The following is a 23,570-nucleotide window of genomic DNA, read 5'->3' as shown; positions in this document are numbered from 1 at the left end:
GAAAACATGGAAAATCCTTCAACTTGACTGAGCAAGTGGGGGAATATTTCGGAAGATTTAGGTTGACTTATTTCTCAGCTATTTGGCTGAGACAAACAAACTTGCACCTGTAGTCTAGACTTCAGACTTCATCTTATCCTTTTCTAAATACTCCTGATGAAACTGATGTTCGCAAGTTATTGACTTTTAGCATAGAAAAGAAAACATTCAAAGATCTGGGCAACTTATAAGTTTTGCAACTGCCTGACTTCATGAAAAATTCAACGTCTTCTGTTAGGAACGCAAAATTACTGGGGGGATTTTTCGCCCCGCTGACTGCTGTTCTGGGTAGAAGAGTCAACCAGGCCGCGTTATTGTCAACAGGCTATTTGTCAAGACCCAGACCAACAAAAGGAGAAAAAAATGGGTCAAAACTTGAAAAAATCCTTGCAATCGAACTAGTATTTGAAATTGATCTTTAAGTTAAATTGTATTCTTTTTTACACTATATAAAAGTGAGTTTCTTATGTAGGTCAACAAAATTTAAGAGTATAATCTCTTAAGTTTTCGAATATATTAGTTTATTGTAGTTTATTAGCTATAATTTGTCATTATTATAAAAAAAACTGGTTTTCTTGCTTGAAAAAGTTTTTATAACGTTTTGTTGAATTTTTTTGTGAAAAACACCTGCCTAATTTTTAGTGGGCAACATTAGGAGCTCTTTTTCACATAGTCTTTTGTACAGTTTTTTTGCAACTGGTCCCTTAGTTCTGGCGTAGTTATTGGTGTTGTAGAAAAAACTAAAAGGATATATTTAATTACACCATCTTATGTCTGCTGAGTTTCTGAGCAAGTTTTGCTTTCATCTTTTTTTGTCTTACTTCAACTGAATATTAAAAAAAATGCGTTTTGAAGCTTTTTAAAAATTTTGCACGCAAAATTTAGTTTTAACATTCCTATTCGTTTAAAGTTTCTACCTTTTTATCGTCCTTTAAAAATATATTTTTTCAAAATTAAATTCAGACCCTTGGCATATTGAAGAAAGGACGAACACAATATTTTTTCATAATGGTAGGTATGTAAATGTTTGCCCTAAACTTTTATTCGTTTCTAAAGTCGCCATGGGTGTTAAAATAATCTACTTTAACGGAAAAAAATTAGCCAAACAAAAACAATTTCTCATTTGTTTTCGCTTACGGTGCAGATGAATTTGGCGAAATAAACTCAACGATGAGTTTTGGAGAGCTCGGGAAACCTCAAATGTTCCAGAAATTCGCCCTTTTGAGAAAACCATTTATCTGCGGATGGAGGTATGTGTACACATGAATTTCTTCTGATACGAGCAGTTTTGCTCATTTGGCTATCAGTTTTCAGAAAGTAGAATAACCTTTCAGAACTTTGCAAGGAGTCTTGAAGCTGAGTTTTGAATCTTATGTCGGAAGTTTGAGGTCGAGTTCAAACGAACTTAAGTTGCCATTTACAAGAAGTTCAGCATTAAAAGGTCTGGAAGAAAGAATGAATTCTGTTCATTTTGCTGACCTTTGATCAAGTCATCAAATTATAAGGTTGAAGTTCAAACATAAAACGCTGATTAATTATTTTACATGGATAAAAATTAGCTCTGCTGAAAATTACTTCTAATTTTCAAAAAACAATTTTGTCCGTGCCATAAACTGCTGGTTTGAAAAATGTTTTCTTTTTATTGAAAAACAGAAAAACTGGATTTGAACTCAAATGGGCAAATTTTTCCTGAGCTGAACAAAATATTTTTAATATATACCACTCCAACTGATGGGATTACAAATTGGGACATTCGTACAATTGAAGATGACTCGAAATAAGCTGCAAAGAGCCTTCAGTTTCACAATGTTTCTTTTTCTACTTGAAAGTTAGTTAAGTTTCTGGTGTTTAATAAAAAACTGTTTGTTTTTCCTGGTTTTTGTTTTTGCATGTATGATGAATAAACAAAATTTGGAAAAAACCGCTTTTCTTCAATCATGGTCTTAAAAAACCATATGTTAATTTTTCTAATTGCGAGGCATGGGAATCAATTGTGGGATTTATTTTTGTTATTCATCAAAGTGCATATTTCTTTCCACCTCCACGGAGAGTCCTGCAATGGAAACCTCCTCTTGCTCCTATATAATCCCCCTCACAGCAACTATTATGTAATGGTTCTGAGATATCCCAGAAACGCTTCAATAAATTCATTTAGAACACTATCTAATTACAATTGTAAGGCTTTAATTTCGAATTATTTCACAATTAGTTTCATATAGAACAAATAATATCCAGCAGTAGTGACAAAAATGGATAAAAATCAATTATATACTGAAAAATCTACAGATTAACCTAAGTATGAAATCGGTTTATCGACAACCATTTTTCGAACCATAATCGATTCTGTACAGCTACGATTCTGTAAAAATAAATGGACTTTAGTGCCAAAATAATCGATTTTTCTTTTGTGTAAAACCTGTATATAACCTGTAGATAATCTGCATATAGTCAGTATATAATCTTTATACAATAAAACCTGTAGATTATCTGTAGATAATCTGTAAATAATCTGTAGATAATCTGTAGATAATCTGTAGATAATCTGTAGATAATTTGTATATAATCTGTATAAAATCGGTATCAAATTGATTGAATTGCCTAAAAACTGAAGGGGTGGTTGTAACAAAATCACAATTTCAATTTTGACCAATCAAACTTTAACTAATATATTTTTTGACAAATTCAACAAAAAATTGCAAGCAGGAAAATTTCCCCCAGTGTTATAGTGAATTGAACTCACGTGAGGAAAATTCGTTGCCGCAAATTTCAAGTTTCAAGAGATCTCTCTAGGATTTTGCTAACTAAGGGTTCCGCGGTAAGAAAAGTAATTTTGCGCAAAACTTCTTCAAATGCTATTCAAAAGATCAACCTAATCAGCGCAATTTTGTGAGAAAAACATCAATAAAAAAGTAGAAAAATTAATACAGAGCAATTTACTTTTTGCTGCAAATTATTTACACGAAAAGAAATTTATATATTTTTAAGATCAATATGAGAGAGTGTCATTTACAAGAAAAAAAATTATATATTTTTAAATCGAAGATTAGAGAGTGTCGAAACAAAACGTGCGTAACTCAATAGCATTGACAGGTATCAAAAAGCAGTAGTAATTTGGACTGCGTCCGAACAACACAAAGAATATGAATAGATTTACTACGCCGTATGAAAGGTTTATTCTGGTCTCTGATAAATTTCTAGCAAAAGATCTTTTTCATACTTCAATTCGTTGCCCATAACTCCAGCACGTACAGAAGTGAAAGCAAGGAACTTTGTTTAAAGCAATTTTTTTACGTTCAGTTTTAGGTCTTTTAGGTTTTTTACGTTCAATTGCCCATGATTTGCGTTCCAAAAACATGTTTGAGGAGTTATCTCAGAAGTGAGAAAGATGAACAAGAAAAATGAGGTTTTTTGTCGGTTTTCAGACTCACTCAAAGGAATGAATGAAAAAGCGAGTTAACTTGTAGTCGAAGTTTTTAACAATTTTAAAGCAATTTTAGTTATTTTTCTTTTTCTAAGAGTAGTATTACCTAAATTAACTCCCTTGTCAGTGGCCAAAACCCGCAGACTATTTAAAAAAATTCTCAGATAAAAATATAGTCTCAAATATTTTTTGTTAGTTTCACAGTTTTTTGATAGCTTCAGTCTTGTTCGCATCTTATAGCGGTTGGAGGCTCTCGTTGATTACTACATTTAAGATTCGACTTTTGATCTGTCTACCGTCTGAGTGACCTCAAATTGCGAAACATTTTATACCTATAAGCTTGGGAGATTAAGCGTGACCTCTAATTTCTTCGTATCTTCTTTTGATGTGCCTTTTTCTTTTTTTTTCTGGCGGGATGAAATTGATGGTTGGTAGAACTGGGCTGGGCTATGATTCTTGCAGAATCAGCTCTTCTGGTCTAGAATGAGGACCCGATGATGTTCCTGTCTATGCGTCTGTCCCTACTGAGGTTTGTATTCTCGGAGAATTAAAGATGAATTGACTCGCTTTTGGTAATTCTTCTGCCCTTTATCCGACGAGCTCCCTGAAGGCAGCTCTCGGATTTCCCCCCCTTTTCTGCCCCCTTTTCCGACGAGCTCTCGTCGGATTTTGTTGCTGGTATTCAGAAAGCATGAGCTACTAATCGGTTCTTGATGACTCTTTGATGATCCTGGTTGGTCCTGATTCTTTGATGACTTGGCCAGTAGTCCTGTCGTTACTACTTCTTACGAGGAAGCGGAAACTGATGATAAATTATCTCTATGCAAAACTAGTACTGACTACTTCATTGTCTTCCCGTGACCCTGTGCCAATATTGGTGAGGCTACATATGGCTGGTTAGCTACTGGTGTTAGTGGGCTCCTTCTTTTGTTAGATTTCAAATCGGAAATTGCATTTAACATTTTGTTCTCATCACTTCGCCCTTATCATGGAAGTAAGTGTGATTTTTTGCTTTGACGATTTTGCCTTTGAACAAGTTGGTTAAGGTGAATCCTGATTTCAAATCAAATATTTTACCGAATAAAATCATTTACTTCGATTAACTGACGAGATCGTAAAATAAGCAATTTAGATCCTTATGATTCTGGCCTTTCTCTGTTTGGAATCTCATTGTTCACTGATTCAGGTCATATTTCATAAACTGGCTGCGAGAAGTGGCAGTATTTCAGTCAACCTCCGCAACTTTTCTGAGCATTCGATTTTTATCAAGTGTCGCGTAAGCTGCCTCCAGTGACTGGCTGCTTAGCCAATTGTTCTAGAGCAAGGTAGCCTAGTTTCTATTTTTTTAAATACTGCGTTCACTCTCACCCACGATGATCTTTAACTAGACATCATTTATGACTTGTTCCTTTTTTCTATCGAAAACTTTTAATCTTGTTCTATTTGATTGGGAATTTTGATGGTCCTAATTGATTTTGAGGTACCAATATTTTGGCTGTATTCAATTGATAACTTTTTCATTTCATCCGCACCGGTTGGTTTGGTTATTATTGCAGCTGGATACTTTGAAAAAGCTCCATTGCTACTGAAAATAGTTATTTCCCTTCTTTATTTAACAGTGACCCGCGAAATTCGGATGAAGCCCTTCATTAGGGTCTGCAAGATTAGTTAATGGTTGAACGGTTTAGCAGACTTTAGGTTCTTAAACTAAAAGCACTGCACAATTATCTCTTGGTGCATTCTCGGCCACCACAGATACACAGCCTTGTCGATCATGGGTTTTTGTCCAGGACGTGTGAGGTATAATTTGATCAGGACTACCTTTCTCAAAAACATAGGGATAACCACTCGATTGTCAATGATGACAGAGTTGTTAACCACAGTGGAGTCGTCCCAGAATCTTGACAGTTAATTGTCAATCGAAGGAATACTTCTCTGTCTTCGGCCAGAATGCACTCCTTAATTGGTGCCCTTTGATTGTCTTCCGATGTTGATTTTTTTCACAGATTGGCGTCTAAAAGGTCTGATTTACCGGTTGTGAAAATTTTTCGATCCTTTGATGCTATCTGTGGGCTCATGGATGTATTTTTATTGAATTTTAAGTTCGTGAAGTTTGTTATTTCTACCGTTTTTTTGAAATCTTGTCATTCTAAAAACAGCTGGTTCTAAGAACAGAGTTGTTGATTAGCTGTTTGTCAACTTAAATTTCGTTTTTGGGGACAATTTTGCGGTCTTTTCTCGTTTCTTTGCCAGCACACTTTTTAAGGTTTTTTCGCACTCCCTCCCCTACCTTTGTACTGATAGTTAAGTTAATAATTTTATCCGAAATGGAAGTCAATGATCTCATTTTCTGATGAGCTTCTCTGAAATTTAGAATTGGAATTAAATTTGATTAATAAAAACGAAAATTTTGATGGATTCGAATTGAAATTGATTAATGGAGCTGGATTCATTTTGGGCGAATTTTTGGGGGGCACTTGCAGAAATGGCAAAAAGATGTAACATTCCCACAGGAGAAGATGAATGGATTCGAGACATTTTTATCAATAACATGAAGAACTCGGACATCCAACGGAAACTTCTCAAGGAAACCCTACCTCCACTAGAAGCCTTAAATGTAGCCCTGATTGACGAAAAAGGAATAACAAACCACATCAAAATGACAAGTACTTTTAAATCCAACGGATATTCTTCCAACAAATCTTTTATTCATTTTAATGTAAAAAGAGAACCCACCCTAAACATCGAAAGAACTAACACATGTATGAAATGCGGCGGAAACTTTACAAAAGGACATCTAGCGGTTTGCCCCGCTAAAGATACGACTTGTACGACTTGTAAATATCGAGGACATTTTACTAGACTCTGTAAATCACGCCGTAAAAATGTAAATATTGTGGATAGTCAAATTGTAAATAATACAGATCATAATTATCCTTCGGAACAACCGGATGTACATATCGACCACGCCAATAGAGAATGCTGTGGAGTAATCAACGCATGGTCGGAGTCCGGACAGAGCGATAACGATGATTATTCTGTATTAAACGTAACAACTATCTATGACGACCACGGAAAGGAACTGAAGAAACTACTAAACATCGGCTTAGGAAATGAAAACCAAGTAATTCTCAAATATACAGGTGGATTCAGCAAGCCCTGTAAGCTTCCTTAAACAGAATGTGTTACACGAGTTGAAGTTACGAGACCCTTATGTGAAAATTTATCCAGTGGATAAAGCGACTAAAGAACTCTATTGCGGATTTACGAACAATGCAATAAATATCACTGGAGAGGTAATCATCCCAATTTTCTCAAATGGATGGTCTCACAAGGAATGCCACTTCTTCTTAACTCAAGGTCATGAAAGAAACATCTTGGGAAACAACAATTTACCAAAAGTCGGAATCGAAGTTTCACAAAAACAATTCACAACACTCACCAACAAGAGAACTTGTAAGTCTATCAATTCAGTTACCTCACTTGACATAGATAATGAAATAGAAATGATTTCCAAAACCTTCAAACAATTATTCCTTCGGATTGGAAAGATGAAAAATCAAACAAAATAACACACTTTCACAAACCACTAAAGCCAATTCAACTAAAAGGCAGGAGGATCTCTTTACACTTACTGGATTCAGTAAAACCAGAATTATACAGACTTAAATCCGAAGGACACATCAAAAAATTAGAAAACTGTGACGAGGACAAATTTATTAGTCAGATAGTTATCACTTGTAAAAAAGACAAATCGATAAAGCTAGCTCTAGATTCAAAATTTATCAACAAACAAATATACAAGAACAAATATCAGATGCCCAATATACACGAATTAGTGGATAACGTAGCGGCTCAAATTTCAAACAATTCCGCCGGAGAAGTATGGTTTACAAATCTAGACTTAAAGAATGCATATAGTCAACTCTCGCTAGACAATTATACTAGCAGCCAATGCAATTTTAGCCTAGTTGGCGGAGATATAACAGGCACTTATCAATTTCAACCGGTTTTTACGGACTCGGCGATATGCCAAACGAGTTTCAAAGAGTCATGGACTCAATTCTGGGAAATATTCCTTTTACAAATTTTTACCTTGACGACATATTAGTCGCTTCCAAAGGAAGTTTTAACGATCACAAGAAAATTGTTTATAAAATTTTATCAACGCTAGATAGTTACAATTTCGCAGTTAAATGGTCGAAATGCAAATTCTTCCGAAAAGAAATCGAATGGCTCGGCTTTAAAATATCGAAAACCGGAATCGCCCCACTATTCGATAAAACCAAGGCAATCAAAGATATTCCAATTCCAAAGAATCTAAAAGAATTAAGATCATTCTTCGGGTCAACTAATCAGTACATTAAATTTGTACCAAATTTAGCATCCCTCGGAAGCCCGCTTAGACCTCTTCTAAACAAGAAGTCAATTTTCCTTTGGAATGAAGATCACTCAAAAGCATTCGATAAGATTAAATCAGAAATAGTAAATCTTACTGAAAACACCCACTTCGACGTAAAAAAGCCCACGAGAGTAAAAACCGATGCTTCACATAATGGGTTAGGTGCATCTCTTGAACAACTCCATGAAAACGTTTGAAAAACAGTGTCATTTGCTTCAAGATTTTTAAATCCTCATGAATCCAAATATTCAACAAACGAATTAGAGTTATTAGGAGTTGTATGGGCGGTGGAACATTACAAAAAATATCTCTACGGCTCCGAATTCGAAATTATTACCGACCACAAAGCTCTCCTTTCCGCTTTGTCACCTAATCACGGAAACAAAACGTACCATAGCCGATTGACAAGATGGGTAGATCGTTTTCTACCATTTAATTTTACTATCAAGCATTTAGCGGGAAAAGATATGGGTTTTACCGATTTAATTTAAAGAACTCCTTCGGGTAAAGCAATTCCCCCATTACATTACGACGAAGAATTTGTAGTTGCAACTACCAAAAAAATATATAATGCACTCAATCCTTTGGATAATGAAAATCCATTACGTAATTCAACTAATTCAATTTCGGAAAATTCCCTGTACACGAAATTACGAAATGACGTAATAATTACAGCATTGAATTTCGTCAATTCTTCCATCTCAATCTGCAATCAAAAACACTGTAGAACAGAATTTTGTAACTCTAAATGTATTCCCTCGGATTTCTCAAGCACAGATTCTACTAAAGTCCTTCTATCAAATTCAGCCTTTATTTATTTTTTAATTATTAACAGTAGCTTAATTAATAATCCTTCGGATTTCAAACTTATAAATAGTGTAAATATGTCAAATAACCAAATTGTAGTAAATCCTTCTACTTCCGGGATACAAGTCTCTATTGATTTCCAAATTTCCTCAGAGCACAAAAAGTTAGTAACTAAATTTCGAGAAAACCTCAAGTTACCTGAAAGACCTTTGGATTTAAATACTTTATTCAATGCAAAGTTGGTTGCTTTATTAACGGAAGATGATGAGATGTTAAACCCAATTGTGAAGGTTTTACAGAAAAAAGTAGAAAACATCAACGCAAATTCCCGTTACTTACACCAATTTTCGAAAGACCTTCATGAATCCGACGGACTATTATATATGGATGGAAAATTGGTTATTCCGTTCACACTTAGAAACGCCGTTTTAAAAACTTTACATGAATCTCACCCTGGCCAATTCGGTATGAAATACCTGGCACAATATATTTGGTGGCCACATATAAACCGGCAAATTTACTTCCACGGGATTAATTGCACACAATGCACCCAAACCGGTAAGAATATAAAAAGCATCATACCAACTACACAAATTAGCAAACTTCCCACTTTATTTGAACCTAATGAGGAATTAAACCTTGATTTTGCCGGTCCATTAGATAACTCCTGGGGAAACAATAAATACATCTTATTATGTATAGATCGTTTTTCAAAATTCTCATCAGCAAAAATTACCTCTTCAACGTCATCAAACACGGTAATCGAATTCCTTCAAGATTATTTTTATCTCCATGGGATTCCTAACTCTATTCGTGTTGACCACGCATCCTGTTTTACTAGTCAGGATTTTAAATTATTTTGCAATTCTCTTAATATCAAATTAATATTTTGTACAGTTAGGGACCATCGTTCTAACGGTCTTGTAGAAAAACTTGTTCATACTGTAAAAATCAAATTATTAGCAATGTCTTTAGAACAACAAAAACCTACATTACAAACTGCCATTTCGAAAATCATTTGGAATTTACGATCTTCCTTTCAATCAAAAATAAAATGCTCACTGTTCGAAATACACTCTAATAGAAAACCGAACACGATCTGGAAGCAATTGGCATCTAGTCAATTATCCGGTGGATTTTTAGACAAAGGGAAGTCGATCTTAAGCAGAGAAAGGGCCCTTGACTGGAATGCTGACGATCGGATAGAGGACGGATACAAAGACTTTCTTGTACCGAAAAACAACCAGTCACCATTGGAGAAAGGCTACGACACAGACCTTCCTACAACCTCAAAACCTTCATCTTCCCGAGTGTCCTTAAACAGTCCGTTTAAAGGTAATTTACTACGAAAAACCAACGGAAGTATAAACGGAAATCCACTCTATAAACAACTAGGTCAGAAAATAATAAACTCAACAAAATCCACGGTTGAACTATCCGACGGAAAAATCATTAGAAAATCGGACATCGCCATCCCAAAGTCTTAATCCTCTACAATCCGTTCATTCAAAGGAAATATCTCATTTCCCTCTTTTTCTAACAGTGATTTACAAGAAGGTCCAAGAAAGACAAACAAAGCGAAGACACAACAGACGCGGAAACCAGACACTAAGACAGGACGACACACAGAGTCTTTCACCCCGGTCACCACCAGATCTAGAGGAACGAAACAGCCTACTAAATTCAACAAATCGAAGCGAAACCGAAATAAAGCCTCGACTTCGAACACAGGATACTTAGCAGGTGATGAATCCATGTTCATTCCGTCGGATACGTCGGACATTAGTGATTGGGGATGGATTGCGGGAGGTTTTCCATGCAGAGAAATGATAAGAAAACGCTTCATTTCAGATAACCTCATTTTTAACGAAGAACCTACCCCATCATTAGCTCCTCAAACATATCAAACTAATATAAAATCTGAGATTTTAGACGAACAACTTCAATCTACAGATACAGCGGAATGCCCAATTAGTATAAAGCCAGCACCTCAAACTACCTCACACCCACCTGGCGAATCTTCTACCGCTACGACAACAGAGGGCCCAAACACTCCTTCGGATTCAACAAAAGCATTGGAAGGAGAAAATCCGGTGGAATTTCCAGTTTTTGAGATAGAGGACTCCTCTAACGAAAGTGCAACTAGTGAGGAAAGACATCCTAAGGAAATCACTATCACCGGTAACGAATTTAAATTAAGACGTTCAAGTCGAAATGTTGGTCCCCCACAATTCTATGGTAAGCGATATTAGATAGATATTATAGACGAGTTCGAAAACCAACCAGGCACCGCGAATAACCCTATATCTCTGGACGAGGGCGACAGCTCGGGCTCCCCCACACTAACCTTCAGAGAGAATCCCTCGGAGAATCAGACCCACATTTGCGACACTCTACCGGAGGACCGTGCACCGGGCCCAGCGTACCTTTCATCTCCCGATCAATTCTCCATCGCCTCTACTGACGAATCCCTGAGAGATGCGGTGAATAGTTTCGACAACTACATCGACTTAGACAGTGAATTTTTTAACGCTGAGCTAGAAAAATTCATGGAAGGGGACAGCTAAACTAAATCAAAAACTTGAAAACTCGTATTTAGTCATTATAATCGTACTAGTATTTCGTTTCAGCGCAGTTAGAGTTTACCTACTTATAACTAGGGATTATAATCCGCCGGAATTAGAAATTATATCATTCTTTCTAATTCAGTCATTCCTTCGAAGCACTAAAATTTCATTTGTGATATTGCGCAGTATTTAATTTTCAATCCTTGTTGGACTTCTCGAGAGGGAGAAAAAGGGTTAGATAACATGTTATGTATCATGGCGCTTAGTACTTTAATTTTTTTTCCCCACTAAGGGGAATGTTGCGAATCTTACCATTCGTCTTATTTCATTTAATTAACCTTAAAGTTTCTTAACTGGTTAATTTAGATATGACCTTGTTATCTTCATTCTCTCCGACGGAGAGAATGACCGCTCACTTTTTAATGTTTTAATTTAGAGATTAATTCACTTTTTAAACATATCTTATTTGTAACTAAGTAGAATTATCCGTAACAAAGAAACATTTTATCAGAGTTAGAATTAGCATTTAGTAAAAGAGACTTCTAAGCTAATCAATTTAAAATTTATGGTCAATGAAAACGATTTTTCCGGACTTATGATTGATTTGGCTCTACTGCACTCTGATGGGCTAAAATCTGTGAATAAATTTGTATAAATTAGAGGATTTTTCTCTGGTTGATTGGAATCCGTGGTATTCCCTAATGTCGAATTAGTTGATGGATTAAATTAATCATCATAATTCGAGGTAAAGGGAGCATTTAGCTTCGGATCTCGGGACAAATAACCGGCGATACCAATTTTTTTCCCGCAATATGTGAGATGGTATAATCAAAAGGTAACGTTATATTTGCCCATATGGTTTTTCTTGAGTGGTATGTGCAATTCCCTTGATTATTGGTTAATGCAGAAATAATTGCTTTGTGAGCAGTCAACATATGAAAATGATTGCCCCATAAACTTCAACAAACTCACAAGATCAAACTACTGCTAGTTGTTCTAGCTGTTTGTGCTATTTTTTCTCTGCATGGTTTAGGGATCTAGATGTATACGCATTTTGGCAAAAACCCATTTTCTATTTCTTCTGATAGTGCGGCTCCTTAGTCATTAAGGCTGGCTCATATCCAATCCGGGAGTTTTTGAATGGTTATATTAAAATGTTTTGGTTATAACTTCGATTAAATTTAACAATGAGTTCATTACTGGTTTTTGATAATCCCTTCGCACAAACTTGGTTTGGTAGCTCAACTTAGATTTTGTTCCAATTGCCTCAGTTGTCAGTTGAAAACTCGAAATCAATCAAGAAATATGGTTCAATCTACCCATAAATGACCTTAATTGTCTCCTGACTTTCGCTGGTGAGAAAATTTCTTACCGCTTCCTTTTTGAATGCTTCGGTCTGATGAGAATTGAATCAACTTCGAGTCCTGAAGTTTTTAGAGATTCCTTGGAAAATTTTTATTTGCTGCGTTTTAATGCAAAAGTTTTTGCAATCGTGTTCCTCAAAACTTCTTCCACGGTTTTGTTGTGTTCAGATACAAATTAAAAAACAACTAAAAAGCAAATTTTCAGAGTGCAGCCGAATGTTATGTCCAGCGCTTTTTTTGAATTTTTTTGCAGTCTAAAAAAGCGTGTTTTGAATCAATACGTATACGTGCCCGTATGTTCATCGCATACGATACTGAAGTTACAAAGTTCCTTTATCGTTAAATCTAGAATTAGATCACTGAAGCAAGGTCTAGAGATGTGGACCAAGCTTCTCCCATCGTTTCTGAAGTGATAAAGTGATAATTTGGGCTGCAGAATCTGAGAGCTCGAATAGGTTGGGCATCTAATATAAAAGATTTAGTCGTTCATCGGCTTGGCGTCCATTGCATATTTCCCAGATCCAAATTGTTATGCTATTATAACTACTGGAGCTACAAAATGGTCACTAGTACATTCATCAAAGTTTACAATGAGACCCCCCTTAATTAACTTCCAATTTTTGCCCCTACTTTTTGTTGGAAATGGATTGATACTTGGCTGTCTTTCTCTTTTATGGGAATTAAGGGAGACTTGATTAGTGTTAGACTTTGTGATTTATTGATCAGCCCAGTCTGTTGAAACATCGTTTTACTTCTTGAAGAAATCTTTTTTCCACCTTGAAGTTGCTGATTCGAAATCTGCTTCTGTTCTATCAATTTTAGCTTCAGGGTTAGATTGTTTAAATTGTTCATTTACAAAACAAGTTGGGGATGTAAATCATAACATGGGAGACAACATGTTCCGTTTTATGGTATCAACATTTTTGCGTTCTTTTTAATTCAATGTTTTTGAATTGAAGTCTATATAAAAAAAACCTGAATAGTGATAGAGGTCTGATGTTTTTTTTTCAACAAATGACGCGGTGTTTAGTTTTTCTTGAAATGATAAGAATTTTGCTGTAGGTTACTTGAGCAATATCTTGCCCTGTGTTTTTGATGACATATGATACCAGACTTCTGGTGTCAATAATTGCACTAAATAGAGCTTTCTTTGCTCTAATTGTGGCTCTTAAAGACTTAGTTTTGCTCTTCGCGGCATTGATAATTTCGAGACTTTTGATTGAGACTGAATACTCCGGCTCGCCGTCTGATTCAATGAAACATCGTCTTATTGGGATTTTTCCAATGTTCAATTGTAAGCCTGTTATCGCAAAACTAATAAGAATCTGAAAAATTGTGATTTGAATGATTGTATTGCTTATGCGATTCTGATTCTTTGAGTTGCCCAACGTTCACTTCCTTCTACTGCGAACGTTGCTCTTTGATTGGATGGATATGATACGCGTTTGCTTCACTTTAAAAAAAATTTGATGACAATTTCCGCTTCCGAAGGTATTATGTTTTGCATGACTTTGGCCGAGGCGTATCCTTTCACGTGAAGTAAGAGTGCTTTCACCGCGTCACCGAACATGTTGTCTGCTCTTGTGCAAAGTTTTCTCTGAATTTCACCGAACTTCTTATAAGCAATGAAGATATCCCGTTTAACTTCCTTTTCGATGCGTCCAGCCTCATTCCGCCGCGTACCCTGATAAATGAAAATGTCTGCCTCATGATAAAACTTGTTGAGGCAGGTTTTTGAGTTGACCCGAGTTTTCGGAAAGCTGCTGTATATAGTGTTATTCTTTTTTATGTTTTGTCTGTTGTTTCTGTTGTCGTTGTAGACTGTGGCCTTAGTGGTGGGTGGTCAAAAACAGGAGTTGGTCCTGATTACAGATAAATTGGATCGCATTGAGTGAGATTGCCAAGAAAAATTGGTCTATCCGCGTTTCCCACGCAAACGGAGGTTCTGCTCAGTTTTTCCGTAAGAATACTAGTAGGCTCAAAATTTCTGCTCTATTATCAGATTGTTACACTGTTGGCTGCGCCATGAGATACCCCTAGAGAACCTACAGAAACTCAGTTAGAAAACTATCTAATGACAATACTAAATTGTAATTAGACAGGGATATCGAAATAATTCAAAATTAGATTCATAAAGAATTTAAAAAAATCAATCGTTCTCTTACTATGGAGATGAGAGTGTCAAAACGAAACGTGAATAACTCACTAGCACTAGCAAGTATCACTTAGCACTAGTAACTTAGACTGCGTGAGAACAAAACCATTACCTTGAATACCGATACTACGCCGTATGACAGGTTCATTCTGGTCACTGATAAATTTCTAGCTAAAATTATCTTCGATACTAATTTTCATTGTCTTTATTTCAAACACATCAAGAAGCGATGGAAAGGAACGTTGACTTGGGTTAGGTGTTTAACGCTCAATTTCACGTCCCCCAAAAAAATTGCGAGTGGTCAAGTTTGTTATCAATTTACCGATCAATTGACCTTGATATGGTTCCACGAAAGTTAAAGAAGTTGTCTCAGAATCGAGAAAATTTAGCTTTTTCGGTTTTTGGACTAATATACAGGGTTGAATGAAGAGTAAACTTGAAATCTAATTTTTAAGCAATCTTAGCTATTATCCTTGCTCTTAAAAAACTATAATCTAATTTAGTTATATTTATGATCTAATTTCCCCTGCCCAAAGCCCACAGACTGTAGAAAAAACAGGAAAAGAAATTTTTGAGTTAACTTTCTTGTTTTGTAATTGCTTCAACTAGGTTAGGGTTGTCAAAAAGTTATGAGCTTTTAGCACAACAACCGGTTATCTTCGTTTTATTATGTTACCAGAATACTAAGTTTAAGTATCCTTTTAGACTGCAGTTCTAATACACAGAGTGAAAGTGACGCAATTAGTCACTTGACCAGAGGAGCTCTCACTTTCGTCCTGCCTGACCCCTCAGACCTATTGGGTCGCAAATGCTCCCATTTCAGGTTAGAAATCTTGATCCGTCTCTAAGTTAAACACAATAGGTTTTACTTATTATTAGTATCTTTTGATGGCAACTCATTTTGCAGAGAATTGGTACGATGATATACAAACTGACTGTTTGTGATAAGATTGCATTCGATTATAATTGAATTTGTTTACAGATTTTCTGCTAGTTTTCGATTGTACCAAAAAATCGATTGTACAATTCAACTAGACACTAAAATGGATATTGTAGGGATTTTATACAGTTCAAAAAATATGGAAAATGGCCTAGAAAAATGGATTTTTCCGGTATAGAATCTGTATAAAATATGTATAAGTCCTTATAGAATTCGTATAAAATCGATTATAATCGCTTGCAATTCCTTTTCTATAAGGAATCAAAAATATCGATATACATTTATTGTCAAAACCATCGATTTTCTACTTATTTTCCTTACTGTCATTTTCATGTCTAATGCCACTCCCATTTTTTCATAGTCGGTAACGAAATGTTTTTTTTTCAGCTCTGATTCAATTCATAAACTTATTGAAACAAAATGAGCTTTCATGTCGAATGCGATGAGTCATGGAATGTTAATTTTGATCGCCCTTCCGATGAGAAAGTTTCAATCTGCGTGTGAATGTTTGAATGGATCTGTGAGCAGAAAGCCCGGGTTGCCCACTATAAAAGATAATGCGCAACCATGCACATCCATGCATGATTTGTATGGAAAATGACTAAACATGCGTAGCACATACGTTGGTTTCAAAAACCCTCGAAATAGCTTTTTAACGGAGTAGATTAGTATTAAAACGGTTTCTCATCATTATGCAAGCTGTTGGCAAAATATCAAAAATTTTCACCATGCAAATCATACGTCGCAACATATATGGTGCTACGTATGGAAGAGATTTTCCACCATATAGAGTCCAAGAGCAGAATAACAAAAAAAATGGTTTAAATGTCAACACTAAATAAGAAATGTTTGTATGTGTGCATGAATGCATGTATGTATGTATGTATGTAAGTATCTATGTATGTATGTATGTATGTATGTATGTATGTATGTATGTATGTATGTATGTATGTATGTATGTATGTATGTATGTATGTATGTATGTATGTATGTATGTATGTATCTATGTATGTATGTATGTATGTATGTATGTATGTATGTATGTATGTATGTATGTATGTATGTATGTATGTATGTATGTATGTATGTATGTATGTATGTATGTATGTATGTATGTATGTATGTATGTATGTATGTATGTATGTATGTATGTATGTATGTATGTATGTATGTATGTATGTATGTATGTATGTATGTATGTATGTATGTATGTATGTATGTATGTATGTATGTATGTATGTATGTATGTATGTATGTATGTATGTATGTATGTATGTATGTATGTATGTATGTATGTATGTATGTATGTATGTATGTATCTATGTATGTATGTATGTATGTATGTATGTATGTATGTATGAACTTATGTGTGCCTGTTAGTCTGTATGTATGAATGTATGTATGTATGAGTGTATTTATGAGTGTTTATCTGTTTGTGCGAATGTATGTATGTATCAACATATGAATGTATGTATGTATGAGTATTTGAATTTTTAATCTTTTCAATTTTCTACACCGATTGCTTTACTGTTCGTTGGATTTTTTCAATGATCCAACAAAACATTCAAGGCTGCGACGGTTAAGTCATGTAAAGGTGGTTTTTCTGACAAAATCTTATCAGATAGCTGTTTTTTTTCAAGATTCTTGTAAGCAATTTAATTTAGCAAGATTTTGTGATATAGTCACCCTTGTATGTCTGTATGTATGTATGTATGTATGTATGTATGTATGTATGTATGTATGTATGTATGTATGTATGTATGTATGTATGTATGTATGTATGTATGTATGTATGTATGTATGTATGTATGTATGTATGTATGTATGTATGTATGTATGTATGTATGTATGTATGTATGTATGTATGTATCTATGTATGTATGTATGTATGTATGTATGTATGAACTTATGTGTGCCTGTTAGTCTGTATGTATGAATGTATGTATGTATGAGTGTATTTATGAGTGTTTATCTGTTTGTGCGAATGTATGTATGTATCAACATATGAATGTATGTATGTATGAGTATTTGAATTTTTAATCTTTTCAATTTTCTACACCGATTGCTTTACTGTTCGTTGGATTTTTTCAATGATCCAACAAAACATTCAAGGCTGCGACGGTTAAGTCATGTAAAGGTGGTTTTTCTGACAAAATCTTATCAGATAGCTGTTTTTTTTCAAGATTCTTGTAAGCAATTTAATTTAGCAAGATTTTGTGATATAGTCACCCTTGTTCAACTAAGAAGGCACCAAAATGATTGGTTTTTATGATTGATTATGTTTTTTTACGCTGATAACCAAAAAATTCAAAATTAGAATGCTTAAGCCCGCAGACTCAAAAAATTTCTGGCTGGTGTATTCTGATCTCCTGGAAAATAGTTTTGATAAAATTTCCACTTAATTTCCTCGTCCTACTATGCATTTTGTAGAGCTAACATTAAAATCATGGAGATATCTACAGCTGAGCGACTATGACTTGAAATGAGGTATTAGAGTCCTTAACCCTAACCATTTATTTGAGATCTTTTTAAGATTTTGGCGATCGATATCCTAGTTTCAACAAAAAAAATTTTATACCCAGCTGAAGATATCAACTTGTTGAGTAAATTAATCGATATTTTAACTTCAATTATTTTTTGTAAAAATCTGGGTGATTGAAAGTTATTGGCAGTTCGGACATCCTATGAACAAATTTTTGTTAAATATTTGTACTAATTTCGTACTATTCAAATTTTAACACATGGTAATTAACATTGTCCAAAACTTGTGGTTTTCAACTTTTTTTGCCAACAAAAAAATTGTTACCGGATAGGGGGCAGTTTGAGCAAGCATAGTTTTGACTTGATTGAGAATTTTTCTTGTTATTATTAGATTTCGTAGATCCTCATCTATCACTCGTTCTACTGGGTTTATCCCCTATAGGCATTTCATGAAATGACATACAAAACTTGTTGTCATCACATTTTAAACTGAGCAGTCTCAATTTTTGAACATTTAGAGGTTTTTAATAATATTTCTGGTCACTTTTTTGTAAGATTTTGAGGGTATGGAAACTGCCCATTGGACATGCTCTGTACTATTTCATGTGCGCTGTTAATGTTCAGTTTTTGATGCTGAGACGGTAACGCACTTCAGTTCTGTCAGGCAAGTTATCCCGCTCAACAGATTTGTTTCAAACTCTTTCAAATTGAATTGATGCAAGCTAACCCGCTCAACAGATTTGTTTCAAACTCTTTCAAATTGAATTGATGCAAGCTAACCGTTCGTATTTATTACTAACCAAATTTCACATTTGATTATCTAATCAAGTTTTCTAATCGAACTTCCATCCAAGGTCTTAAAATATTTTTCTCATTTTCTCCAGCAAAATGGTTTCAACGCAGATTAAAGGGCAGTCGAAGCATTCAGGGCTTTACCTTAATACACGCGCAATCTCGTTTGAAAATGTTTTAGTCGACATTTCTGCTTCCTCGGGTATGTGACAAATGAAGCCGACTTCAGTGAGTACACTTAAAAGATGCGTCATTTCATGTTTATTATCCAAACTTTAACACAACGCATTTAATTCATTTGACAGAACGCATTCTATCTACCCATTTGTATACCTAATCGGGCCAAAAACTTTGTTTCGAAAAAACTCAGCTGGTTTTATTTTTCAAATGTGGCGCTACAAGACGAGAATCATACCATTTTATAATTGGTCGTGAAAGTTTTTTTAAAAACTTTTGACAGAAAAACTTTTTTTCGTTTTGTTTTTCTGTTTATTATGTTTTTGATCCGCATGATTTACATGAGACAGGCCAAAGATCATCTGAAACCTTCATGCACTTATTCAAATCAGAATTAATGGAAGTTACCTTAGCATCGAATATTCACCAATGTAAACTTTTTTCAACACTAAAAACTACTGGAGCGAAAAAACGATCGTTTAGAGCTTTAATACAAAAAAAATACCTCAACAAAATGCAGTATTTTAAGAGCAACCATCTGCTTGTTTTGAGCTGTCTCAAAACTTAAACTAAGCTTACCTAAGCTTACTATTTAGCTAACGCGTTGACACAATGCCAATTATCTGAAACAATCTTGCTGGAGCCAATTTTCAAGGGCAAATAGCATTTCTTGAGTCCTTGAGGGAAAAATAGCATTTTTGGAGTCCTTGACGGGAAAAAAAGCACTTCGGAGCATTATTTGGCAAAAATTTTTTGTTTCTTGAATATTCAATCAAAAATTCGAATTTATCTACCAAAAGAATTGAGCAAAAACTGAAAATCAGTTATCTTGCTTAATATCTAATCGATATTTCAGCTCGAGAGAAGAAACCCGAGGACGCAGCTAACTTTTTCAAATCAGTGCAGAATATTTACCAACAAATTAACTGGTTTGATCTCCTTACTTCGCCAAGTAGTAAGTAGCAGCTTACGTTAAGAACAACAAACATTCTAAGCAAACAGCTGTAGAGGGGGATATATTAGGTATGTTCGGCTGAAGGTTCAACACGTTAATTTATCAAGCATGTTTTAAGATTACTAAAAAACCGAGGGGTCAGTTCAAAGAGGCGAAAGCGATACCCGTCCTCCTCCAAAACAATTTGCAGCATACCCTATTTCGGCAAAACAAGCCAATGTTTTTCCAAAAGCGACTTTCACGCCAATATATACTAACTTTTAGTAAAGACTCTTGAAAAATGTCCCGTACTACAATAGCATATTTTATAGTAAATAGGGTATTTACAGAGATCTGCTAAGAACAGTTTGACCAATGCACTTTGTCAGTATTTTTCTGAAACTCGAATCAATCCAACAACATGTCGCAATCCTAAATCCGCCCCTGTATGTTAGTAGTCCTAGAAGAGAGTAACATCTAAATGCAAAATTTTAGGTATCTACATGTTGGATGAATTCATTCATCGTCCATTTAGTAGATTATTTATTCAATTTTACCGAAATATATTTTTTAAAAGTTGAAGTTGGAGTGGAATTTCAGACGATGGGTGCTGCAATTTCCAAGTGGGGACTTATCTACTGTATGGACAAGCGTTTGGCATCTCGCCCCTGCAATACATTCGTTTAGTTCTCAATTTGGGCTCCAACAACAGACAACTCACATACATCAAAGTATTATAATAAATGGCCACTTTGAAAAATAATTTTTCGAGATCCCCATCTCTAGTGAAAGTTTTTAGCCCCATGCTGATTGAATATTAAAATCTTTCTCATTTTCAGCTCATTGTTCACTTTCCTTATTATTTTTCACTCTAAAAGTGTGGATGCATTTTGTGTTCTGGTATAGTTTCCCCCGCAAACTAAAGTACCGCAACTAAGCGTTGAAGAAGTCTGAAAGAGGCATTATTTTAAAGTCTTTTCAATCGCGGCTCGAGCTGCAACAAAAATTCGAAAAAGTAATCCTGGCATCGAGAACTAATGTTTTGAAATTTGTCTGCTCTTCATTCATTGTCGTTCATTTTTCATTAATTAAATAAACAGATTCAGGTATAATTCATTACAAGGCAAAACTGCATTCTGTATATGCACTAATTGTGCGTTTATGTCTGGGGAATCCGTAGTTTAAATCAGGAGCGTGGCTGAAGATTGCTTTTACCCCGCATATTTCGACTCCCCTGCAGAACCAAATGGTTCTCCTTTTGGTATTATTTAATACATAATGTTTGACTACCCAAACCTTAAATGTTTAAGGAGCTGTTGGCGCCACTATATATACTGTTTTTGAGGGGGGAGCGAGCGCCCAAAAAAACACAATTTTTTGTTCAAATCTGTTCTAAAAAGTGCCTAAAAACGGCTTGGTCAAAGTTTGGTCAAAATGGGGTCTTCATAGTGATTTGAGATTTTTTTGAATGCTTAAATCGTTTGCTCAAGAAAGTTTCGAACCACAAATGCTAAGAAAACGTCGACTTTGAGAATTCGAAAAAATGACAATTAACATCAATTTGGCACCGCCCACACATAATTAGGACTCTAGAAATAACTTTTAAAAGACTAAGTTAAAAAATACCGCAAATTTAGAATAGGTGAAATTTGAGTGTAATGTGGATACTTACAAACATTATTAATTTTTTCCATCCCTAGTTGAATACTTCAATTTGGATTCAATTTTGAAAGATTTTTTTAATTTTCACGACATGGGGGTCTCTTATCAACATTTGATTTAGAGTGTAAACATAGTAAAAAAAAGTCATACGAATTTTTTTTTGTGATGCTTGAAAACCAGGTAAGCCTCCTTTAAAGCAGACGCGGCTCAGAATGTTCTCGAAAAAAAAAATCAAAAAACTTTGCCGACATTTTTTGTAGGTCAATCAAAATGATTTCCCGAGCTCTCTATGATCAGCATAACGACCCTATTTCTAAAATACAAAGGTTCAATTTACTAATTTACTGACATATTAAAAATGACTTTTGCTTTTTGCGTTGCGTATTGTTTAAAAAACTACGGAACAAAAAAATACGTTTTTCTCTTAAACCAAAAATATATGAAATTTAGGCCCACTACAACACACGTGTGTGTCTCAACATCGTCTCTCAAGTGGGCTTCGGACCAGTAGGGAGTCCCTTTGTGACAAAAGGAATGCACCACAAGTATGCACACTATATGCTACCTCCAGTGAACGGAGTGGTACATTTATTCAAAAGAGCTTCAGTCAGACAGACTTTGAATATTGGGTGGTTCAAAGCCAATGTACTTTGTGAAGCTCAGTCTTGGATATGCAATACTATCAATAATTAAGTAATCATGAATTAAAATTTGATATTTTTAAAATAAATTTGAATTGTTAGTTTCATTATAAAACAATAAACTTCCATAAATAATATCCTTAAACTCTCCATCCATAAGCAAGCAAACAAATAATTAAGTTACTGCCCAATAATTAATGGTAACTCTTGAACACACGGTAGTTGTTTATTACAACGCCATTTTCAACACTTTTTGGCCCCGTGAGAAATATATGACAAAAAAAAACGTTTACAGACAGACGCATGCCCTTCACTTAGCAGAAAGTTACATTTTCTGTGCTTACCTAATTTGGGAGATGTTTTGAAGATTTATTTGGCCTACTTTCTGAGCTGCTTACGCGTTTAACATTTAAAAAAAACGAAGTATTTAATGCCACTAGCAGAAGCGGGAGTTCGCTCTGCTCTTAAAATTAATTCAGCTCCCCTATATCTGATCTCAAACAGATCTCTTGCTCTTTATGTCAAAGAATGGTTTTTGACTATATGAGCTTCCATGTTAGCTTTCGCATTCTTGACTTTACATCTATCCCTTCCGCAGTTTTACATCACATAAAGTGACAAAAGTTCCTTGCTCATTTTTCATTCATATTCGGTAAGAACTATTGTCGTTTTGTCTGCTATTTGTTAGATGAAGCTATTTGAAAGGACTTAATCGCACCAAAACTTGAGAAAAATTTTGTTTGGAAGGCTTAAGTTAGCAGTATATCATAATGAGTTGTAGATTTAATTTTGATTTGGAAACAACCTGGCAAGTAAAATAAAGATTGTGAATTATTGGGCTCAAATTAGTTCTTTGGGAAACTGATAAACTTGAATTGTAGAAATTTCTTAATAGGATCAAACAAGGTCAAATTTGTCTAAAAAGCATACAAAAAATAGTTTTCTGGAGCTTATACTAAAAGTTGGACAGAATTTGCAGACAACATACAACATAACTGCTAATGAAAATCCTGTGCATGAATTGGAACAAATTGTTTGCTGGAATAATTCTACCGTTGGTTTATTTTGATTCTTAGCGTGAACTATTTTCGTTTTTCAGCCGTTTTTTGAGGCCGGTCGGAACATAATAATTTTTGTTCTGATCATTTGAAAAACGAGGAATAACTGTGTATTCGGGTGTGTTTTAGT

The 23,570-nt window shown here is 34.8% G+C and overlaps 2 protein-coding genes across 2 annotated transcripts in view; both read left to right on the top strand.

The window, feature by feature from the left end:
* Positions 1 to 23,570, top strand: part of LOC134843739 (WASH complex subunit 1-like) — a 382,840-nt gene that overhangs the window by 211,671 nt on the left and 147,599 nt on the right. The gene's annotated exons all lie outside the window — the stretch shown is intronic.
* On the top strand, positions 1,530 to 22,434 carry LOC134844744 (uncharacterized). Its single transcript, XM_063861558.1, has 6 exons — positions 1,530 to 1,867; positions 15,461 to 15,578; positions 19,150 to 19,196; positions 20,002 to 20,100; positions 20,680 to 20,810; positions 22,192 to 22,434. Exons 1-6 carry the CDS (start codon positions 1,771 to 1,773, stop codon positions 22,432 to 22,434), a joined length of 735 nt encoding a protein of 244 aa, XP_063717628.1. The 5' UTR covers positions 1,530 to 1,770.

Source organism: Symsagittifera roscoffensis, chromosome 4 (assembly GCF_963678635.1).
Source record: "Symsagittifera roscoffensis chromosome 4, txSymRosc1.1, whole genome shotgun sequence".
NCBI lineage: Eukaryota > Metazoa > Xenacoelomorpha > Acoela > Convolutidae > Symsagittifera > Symsagittifera roscoffensis.
Note: the sequence above shows the minus strand (reverse complement) of the source record. Positions and strands in the feature narration are given on the sequence as shown.

Excerpts from the sequence above, each read along its gene's own strand:
- LOC134844744 (XM_063861558.1), top strand. The coding sequence starts at position 1,771 with ATGGGATTACAAATTGGGACATTCGTACAATTGAAGATGACTCGAAAT. Across the intron at positions 1,868-15,460 it reads GTTTCTTTTTCTACTTGAAA|ACTGCAGTTCTAATACACAG; the intron begins GTTAGTTAAGTT and ends GTATCCTTTTAG. Across the intron at positions 20,101-20,679 it reads TCTCCTTACTTCGCCAAGTA|ACGATGGGTGCTGCAATTTC; the intron begins GTAAGTAGCAGC and ends GTGGAATTTCAG.